General features: G+C 56.1%; 1 protein-coding gene across 1 annotated transcript; it reads right to left on the bottom strand.

The window, feature by feature from the left end:
• Positions 1–1,059: 1,059 nt before the first annotated feature.
• On the bottom strand, positions 1,060–7,823 carry LOC116234160 (glutamine synthetase). Its single transcript, XM_031601553.2, has 7 exons — positions 7,807–7,823; positions 7,521–7,696; positions 6,939–7,100; positions 5,664–5,810; positions 4,760–4,887; positions 3,117–3,316; positions 1,060–2,986 (listed from the first exon to the last, which is right to left on the bottom strand). Exons 2-7 carry the CDS (start codon positions 7,684–7,686, stop codon positions 2,665–2,667), a joined length of 1,125 nt encoding a protein of 374 aa, XP_031457413.1. The 5' UTR covers positions 7,687–7,696; positions 7,807–7,823; the 3' UTR covers positions 1,060–2,664.
• Between the last annotated feature and the right edge of the window lie 874 nt (positions 7,824–8,697).

Below are 8,697 nucleotides of genomic sequence, written 5' to 3'. Positions count from 1 at the left end.
TACTGACTTCAGTTCAAGCCTTTTTTCTACCCAGAGCTCCCCAGTTCTGCCCAGCAGCTTTCAGTAATGCCATTGTGAGCATCGGAATTGTAATTCTAGTGTCCTTTAATAATAATTAAAATATATATATTCCAAAAACCTTGGCTGAAACCGGTGTAACACATTGGGAGTGATGGAAGGAGCTCTGGGAGCAGAAGGAGCTACGGGACGACCCGGGGGTGCGGGAATAAACCCCAAATGGGTTTTGTTTCCCCACTGCCGGGTGGGAATGGTGATGCGGGGCCGGGGCAGGTCCTGGGGCTGCGCTCGTTGCCGTTCGCTTCAGAGCCTGCTGAGGGCAGCAAAGCCCCGGCTGAGCTCCGCACCAGGAGGAACCCGCAGCGCTCCCTGCGCAGGATGCGGCCTCGGGAGGGGGAAGATCTCGGGGTGCCCCTTTGGGACGGCGCTGGGTGAAGGTGCCCCAAGGCAAAGCGGAGCTTTCCGGCAGCACCCCCGCCTAGCAGCCCCTCCTGGGCTGGGATTCGGTGGGGGTCCCTCACTGCTGCCAGTCATCGTGGTGCCTGCTATGGTGTGAGCATAGGGGTGGGGATGCTGCCAGCCTGCTGCCGCCTCGGACCCCGACCCGATCTATCCCCAGCGCCTCCTCTGCCAGCTGAGCCCCACAACCCTCCTCCTACAGCAGCCGAATTGTTAGAAAAGTTCTTGAGAGCAGGTTCCCATGTCCTTGTTTCCCCTGTGGTGCTGGCTCTGCGGATGGAAATCCTCCTGCTTTAGGGGAAAAAAAATAAAATAAAATCATAAAATATGGTTTCTGACCCATTTTGACCCCAAAAAGTAGCAAGATCTACATTCTGGCAAAGGACAGCCAGCAGCATCCAAGCACGCAGAAACCGCAGCATCCCCTGTGGGCAGCATGCAGGGCTGGGAACAGCCCCTGCAGCCTTGGGAGTCCCTGGAGCCTCCTCGTCCTCCCCAAATGGCTCCAGTGGGGCAGAATTACAGGATGAGACCCAGAACGGGCACAAAGGGATGGATGTACCCCACACGGTGCTGTGCCAGAGTCATTTGTATGTTGGCAATGCAGATTTCCATCCTTCTCCAGATTTAGTGGTACAGCGCTGTACTTAAAACCACTTGTACAGAGAAAGGAACATGAGAGTGTTCCTGCTCCAGATTTAGCTCTTTATTGATTTTCCAGCTGCAGGCAGCAGTCACTGTCCCAGTGCTCACATCACCCATTAAAGACATCATAGAAATGAGAGGAAAACAAGACAGAGTTGTGGTTTGGATGAAGGGCATTAAAAATTCTGAATGGCAATTTCTGGAAGGAAAACACATTCCTGTTAGCGTGGGGAGGTGCAGGCTGCATTTACTGAATGGCTCAGAGACACCGAGGGCTCCTGGCTACACACAGATCTGGGGCACAACAGCATCTCCATCTCCTACTGCCATCCCTCCCACTCCTCTGGCAGTGCTGTGACCAGCAGGAGGGAGCTGGGATCTGCAGTTCGGGCTCATTGCTTCACAGGAAAAGGCAAAACAAGATTCAGTATCCTTCTGAGAGCACTAGGGCAGATGTGAGATCATTCTCTGTCCCCATCCATCCCCTCTGGGTAACTGCTGCCAGTGGCCATGCAGCTGTCCCAGCCCAGGACCAGCCTGTGCCACCCAACAAGGGATCCTGCAGTTGGAGAACAGGCACTGTTGTGCACCACCCCCTTCACTTGCACCCACATTCTGTCCATGGTCATCTGGAGTGACACTGAAGAATTTTGCTCAGAAATCCACGGCCCTCCAGGATCAGAGAACCAACACCACATCCCTGGGGATTAGCAGAGCATCACTCGAGCTGCAGAGGGGCATCACCCTAGGGGGTGCAGTGGGGGCATCGCTCAGCTCCATCGCTCACCCCCAAGTGTTCCCAAGGGCTGCCCCCCACCTGCTGTGTGCAGTGCTGACTCAGCAGCTCAGTGTAAACACCTGCCAGCTGCTGCCCCAGCCACTGTTTGCTCAGGCTGAGCAGCTCTGTTTGCCTTGTGGGGATCACGATGGAGGGAGATGAGCTTTTGGATACGGCAAATGGGGCAGCACAGCCCCTGCAGCAGCTAAAACTGCCCCAGGGCTCCTCCAGCATCTCAGCTCCTGCACTGCCTGATCCCAGCAGCAGCAACCCATCAGTAAGACCCAATCCTGCATGGAGCTCTTGGAGGTACAGAAAAATGCACCTGTAACAGGATAACACAGCTGCCACGCAGCCAGGAAAATTCTTTATTATAATTTCCTTGCAACAGAGACACTGGGGAAAAAAAAAAAAAAAAAGCACACACCCTGCCCAGGTGCAAACAGCAGCAGCTGCAGCTTCCATGTAGGAATCTATGTACATCACAGTGTAAAGTCCATCAGAAGAAAAAAAATTCAATCCAAGTTTAAAAAAAAAAAAACAAAAAAAAAAAACCAACCTCCCCAGGCGTGACCTAAAACCAGGAACCAGAAAAAGTGGTTGAGAAAATAGGTTGGGCCCTTCCCTCTTACTATAAAATATATACGATTTCTAAGGCAACATTTCACAAAACCAGAAGCGAGGTTCCTAAAGAGTCTGAGCTCACAGCTGAGAGCACGGGCACGATCAGTGTCAACACGAAAACCCTCACCCATCCCACAGCCTCAGTGCTCTGCGTACTCCTTGGTCTCCACCCCGGTCTCGTTGAGCACCGTGGTCCTCATGATGGCCTCAGTGACCGCATAGGGGTCGCAGTTGGCCGCCGGCCGCCTGTCTTCAAAGTAGCCAAAGCCGTCCTGGCCCACCTGGCGTGGGATGCGGATGCTGGCTCCGCGGTTGGCCACGCCAGCAGAGAACTCAAAGATGTTGGAGGTCTCGTGGTGGCCGGTGAGCCGCCGGGAGTTGTCCCTGCCGCCCCGCGGGTCGTAGACACAGATGTGGTAGTCGTGCCGCTTGCTCAGCTTCTCGATGGCGGCTTCGATGTGCCTACGGGGGATGGACGGGGTCAGGTTTGGCACAGGGTTGTGCTCAAGCCACCGCATGTGACAAGTGGCTTTTAAAAGCAGATGCTCGGCGCATTGCCCCAACCCTCCTGGCTGCAGCCCCAAGGACTCACTTGAGGCCTCCCTCCTTCCGCATCTCCTCGGTGCTGTAGTTGGTGTGGCACCCGGCCCCGTTCCAGTTGCCGGTCATCGGTTTGGGGTCCAGAGTGGCCACGACCCCAAAGTCCTCGCAGACACGGTGGAGGATGAAGCGAGCCATCCAGAGGTGGTCACCCATCTCGATGCCCTCGCATGGACCTACCTGGAATTCCCACTGGAAGGGAAAGAGAATGTGTGTGGGGGTCACGTTGGTGCCACCTGGTGGGGCAGCTCCTGCCCCTGTGAGCAACAGCTGGCAGCGTGGGGAATGGCTGAGCTTTAGAGATCACTGTGCAATCCATCGGGTACTGGAACTGTGCAGTGGGTGAAAAGTTCCAGCGCTGCCTCACCTGAACTGTGGCCAGAATGGAAAGTTTTCTGACTGAAGTCAAATATCTCGAGGTCCTACCCATAAGGATCGTAAGACAGCAGCCCCTTGAGCTCCCAAGGCCCACAGCAGACTATGATCCCTGATCTTCCCCTGGAATGGGACACCTCAGGGTCAGCTTCTTCAGGTTCCTTGCCGACCAACACTGAAGAAGAGGAGCCCTTTTGGGACAGATCTCAGCATCCACTGAGAGCTGAGGAAAGGGTAGGTGAGAAATGAATGAGGGGAAGAAGGTCCTGAGCATGCAGCTGAGGGTTGAGGAACATCCCCTCCAATACCCTGCAGTGTTTCATTTGAACTTGGCCATTCTCAAGCCTTTAAGTTGTGGTATTCAACTGTAATAAATTCCACTGAAGCACCGAATCATAGAATCAAAGAATGATTTAGGTTGGAAGGGACCTAAAAGATCATCCAGTTACAACCCCCTGCAGTGGTCTGGGTGCCCCCAAGCAGATCAAGAACCCCCAGCCTGGCCTTGAGCACCTCCAGGAATGGGGCACCCACAGCTTCTCTGAGCAATCACTGCCTTCAACTGGCTAATGATTAAGTGCTGATGAAGCGCTCTTAAGTCTCATGCAAGCTAACCTTGTGATTTATCATAGAAACATTAATAAACCCTCAATTGCTGCTAAAACCAGACTTGTGCAAAAAAATCTACCCACGACAGCATGGGATTGAAGATGTCCCTACGCGTCCTTCCTGGGACAGGGTTGCACCACTCACGGTGACTAAGCAGCAGTGACACATCCACGGCCACTGGCACAGCACAGCTGGATTACAGGGTGCTGAGAGCAGCCGAGGGGACACTGATCATGTCAGGGCAAGCAGCAGGTTCATTACAGTTGTAATGTCCTGCCTCAGCCCCCTGCCAACAAGGCCCTGCTTATCAGTGGGAGGGTCCAATTGCCACTACCCAGCCCCGCCACATGCATAAAGCAATCAGGGACCACCTTGAGATAACACTTCAACTACTCAAATCCCCTCCAGCCATTCCCAAGAATGCGTGCTGCAGGAGGTTCCTCAGGACCCAAGGGCAGGATATGGGCACCCACAGCTTGGTTTGCTGCCATCCTGGCTGGCATCGATGCTGCAGGATTAGGCCAGCAACACTAAGTCATGCTCACCACTGGAGACCCAACAGCAGAGAATCCCCCAAGGGGAGATGGGAGACATGCATGTGGGGGAAGCAGCCCCAGAGCATCCTTGTGGTCAGCACCTCTGAGCACCCACCTGGGAGGGCATCACCTCAGCATTGGTGCCACAGATCTTCACGCCCGCATAGAGGCAAGCCTTGTAGTGGGACTCCACAATGTCACGTCCATACACCTTATCTGCTCCAACCCCACAGTAATAAGGGCCTGGGGAGGAGGCAGAAGGCATCAGGTAAATAAAGCACTGGGGAGGAAATCCCACCAATCCCAGCACCCAGTGTTGGTCGCAGAGAATGTATGGGAATCAAACAGTGCTGCCCCCCACGGTTCATCAGAGCCCAGACCCCCAATCCAGAGCCCAGTGGTGGTGCAACCTCAGCCTTATCTATGCAGCTCAACAGGACTAGCAATGCATGGAAAGGCAACCAAGAGATAAGCAGAGCTGGGCTGGATGTGCCCCGCGGCACCACCCTGGCTCTCTGAGCACTTCAGGCTCCAGACATTGTTCTGACAACAGCTGGCATTGTTCGTGCCTAGAAGAGTCAGCAGGCTGTGGTTTCGCAGGGCTCTTCCTCATTCAGCCTGCCAGGGGAAGATCTCCTCCCCGCCCGGGGGAAGGGAGATGTCGCAAACAGCCCGTCCCTGTGCCGGGCTGGGTAAAGCGGGTTGGGAAACCCCCAGCCCCCTCCCAGGAGCTGCTTGGGCTCATGCACCCAGCCGGTCCTTTCACCAACAGCCGTGGGGAGATTTTTCCGGCCGAGTTCTCCAGCCCTTGACAAACAAGTCGTGCAGCCAAGAGCTGTTTGTGCAATGGGGTCCGGCTCATGTGAGCCGTAGGGCAGCGGTGAAACGGCTCCAGACCTCCTCCCACCCAGCACAGGGAAGCACTGGCAATGGGATGGGGCTGGGATGGGGATGCCTGCTGTAGGATCGCATTCCCTATGGGCTGAGCATCTGGGCTGGGGCCTCAGGAAGGCACTTACCCTGCGGGCCAGGGAAGCCGTTGTCAGGCCAGCCATAGGGATGGCCATTGACGCCCAGCAGTGTGTATTCCTGCTCCATCCCAAACCAGGGGTGGCTGTCCTTCACCAGGTCCATCACCTTCTTGCAGGTGTGCCTCAGGTTGGTCTCTGTGAGCAGAATGGTTGCAGTCAGAGACGGCCACCCTCAGCTCTCTCAGTCCCAGTCACCTCAAAGCTCTTCCCCCAGAAGCCCCAAGGAAAGCAGTGAGCGAATTCCCCTTCATGCAGCACTTTCTACTCGCCGTGTTCCTCCCTGCAGAGCCACTGCATGGCCACAGCAGGAGGCCACAGACTCAGGAGGTTTCATTAAATCACTCCCTAAACCACAACCTCCGGTCCATAGAATCATAGAACAATTAAGGCTGGAAAAGACCTCTAAGATCACCATGTCCAGCTATGATTGTCCTCATCTTCCTCTTGCACATGAAGACAGCAAGGACACATCTGCCAGCCCTGTCCCACAGGCACCTGGCACAGCAGGATCTGATTATCTGCCATTATGTCTTTGCTTCCATCTTCAGCCCCAGTTTTGTCCTCCTCATCCCCATAGCTCCAGGGCTTTGGGAGCAGGACAGTAAGACGCATGAGGTATTTAATGGGGCTCAAATCCAACTCCAGCACTCAAGGCCAGCTGTCACCTTGCTTAAAGCTGCCTCCGAGCACAGATCCCAACCAAAACCCTTCCTCCAAGGCTCCCCTCCTCCAGCTGCACCTTTATCAGATGGACAAATGGACTGCCGGGTCTGCAGACTTCTGCCCTCGCCGATAAGTCCTTGTGCTTGCAGAAGGACACCCTGTGCCTGACTGCGCCGCACCAGCTCCTGCCTGCAGCTCCTTTCCTGCAGCCATCCACCAGCAGTGACTCTTCCTGCTGTTTCCACCCCTGAGTGCTCTGAACACCACTTCCCATCTGCGGTTCCCTCTTATTTACAAGGCAGAGTGCCGGTGCTCTGCGCAGCCCCGCAGGGCTGGGTGCGCTCAGGATCAGTCCCCAGCTCAGCCTTCTGCCTGAGGGACATCAGCCTCCTTGCTGTGCTCCTGCTTGTTGCAGCACCTCCAAAACACATCCATGCATGCACCCATGGCGCTTGCATTTCAGAGCCTTAGGCCAAGTGCTCAGTTCAATTCGACAAACGGTAGCATCAGTGCCAGCAGTCCCCTTGGAGAGACGGCACTGCAAATTATCCCCAGGGCGACAGGCATTAAGAATTATTAACCATAAAAACCGATGCTCACCTGCAGGTTTCCTGTTGTACTTCAGCACTTCGCACAGCACCAGCTTGTTGGGGTCCAGGCAGAAGGGGTCCCTGAACATGCAGACGGGCACCAGGAACATGTCACTGTTGGAGCCCTCTGCCTGCGCTGTGCTGGAGCCATCGAAATTCCACTCGGGCACATCTGTAGGGTGGGAGAAAGGCAGAGAGGAGTGGGGTTGGAAAGGAGGCATCACACATGTGGGGTGAGTGAGGGGCTGCTGGATTAGACCCGGAGTGGGGCACCCAGGAGGGTGTGGGTGCACAGGAGCAGCTCGCAGTGTGCCACGTACCAGTGCAGCTCCGCACCCATCTCCCATGGCCAGGGTGAGCACCTCACACTCCCCTTCCCACCCAGCACTAATGACAGCTTGCAGGCTGAGCACCCTGCAGCCGGATATTTACACTACCGCTGTTATAATAACCCTGTGCAACAGCTGCTCCGGGTATTGCCAGCACCACAACCAGCACACTTGAACACCACTAGTGCCCAAAGCACCTCAACACTTAATCACGGCCCCATCCACCATACCGACAGCCAGCGGAGGAGAGGAGGCGGTGTTACCTTCGATGCTCTTGGGCTCCTTATCGAGGGTCCTGCTCTTGCAGCGCACGCCCTCACCGCTGCCGTCGATCCAGACGTAGGTGACCTGCACCAGCCCGCCCTGGGGCAGCCTCATGTACTGCTCCCGCACCAGCTTGTTCAGCCTGGAGCTGTGTGACACCGACATGGCGACGGCCCTGCAGGAGCGGAGTGTGGCATCACCCCTGTGCCCCTTTTCCCCCCTCCCTGCTCCCCCCGAAAGCAGCCACCCCCCGGACCCTCCAGCGTCCCCCCGCGGGATTCGAACCCGCGGCTCCGCCGCTCACCGGCCCAACGCTGCCCGCCGCCGCGGTCGCCGCCCTTTATAGGCGGGGGGGCGGTGCGGAGGGGGCTCCGCCCCGGGGTGGTGGGACGGTGCGGTGCTGCTGCTTCCTCCCGATACTGATGCCTGCGGGGACGGTCGCTGCCGGTTTCGTTATTTGTTGAAGCGTTACTCAGCGCAACGGCGAGCGTTTCCCCATCAAAATATCGCTGTTGCAAAATCGTGGGATCGGGGAATACCCCGAGTCCGTGGGGCTCCCGGGGATCACGGAGCCCTGCACAGCACCACCCAAACGCACAGCTCGTGTCTGAGAGCGGTGTTGATGAGGAGCTGCCATGAGGAGCTGCGGGACCACCACGAGGCTTCCCCTCTGCCTTCTCTGCTCTGTCCCCAGCAGGACCTCGGCCATTCCTCACCCTCTGTGCCCTGCAGACCCTTCCCCATCTTGTTGCCCGCCTCTTCCTGCTGTTTCCACCCCTGAGTGCTCTGAGCACCACTTCCCATCTGCGGTTCCCTCTTATTTACAAGACAGAGCGCCGGTGCTCTGCACAGCCCACCTTTTAGATCCCATTTGTTTAACTCTCGTTTATCACCCCCTCCTGCTGCTGTGGGTTCAAATCCACCATGCAGCCATCCATGAGAGCAGAGCGATGCTGAGGGCTGCAGGAGGCTGAGCACAGGGCTGCCATCTCCCCTCAGCCCTGCATTGAGCTCCAGTCCAACATTTTATGTTTTCAAGCACCGCAGGGTCATTGAGACCTTTAAAATGAAACCCATCCTTCACGTAGCAACGCCGCTCCAATTTGGGGTTAACTGCAAGAGCTGAGCAAACAGGTGTGAACTGCAGATTATTTCAGTGTAGTGGCAGCTTCTGAA

Source organism: Phasianus colchicus, chromosome 19, assembly GCF_987193195.1.
Source record: "Phasianus colchicus chromosome 19, bPhaCol1.hap1.1, whole genome shotgun sequence".
NCBI classification, from domain to species: Eukaryota; Metazoa; Chordata; class Aves; order Galliformes; family Phasianidae; genus Phasianus; species Phasianus colchicus.
This window is presented reverse-complemented; position numbering and strand designations above follow the sequence as displayed.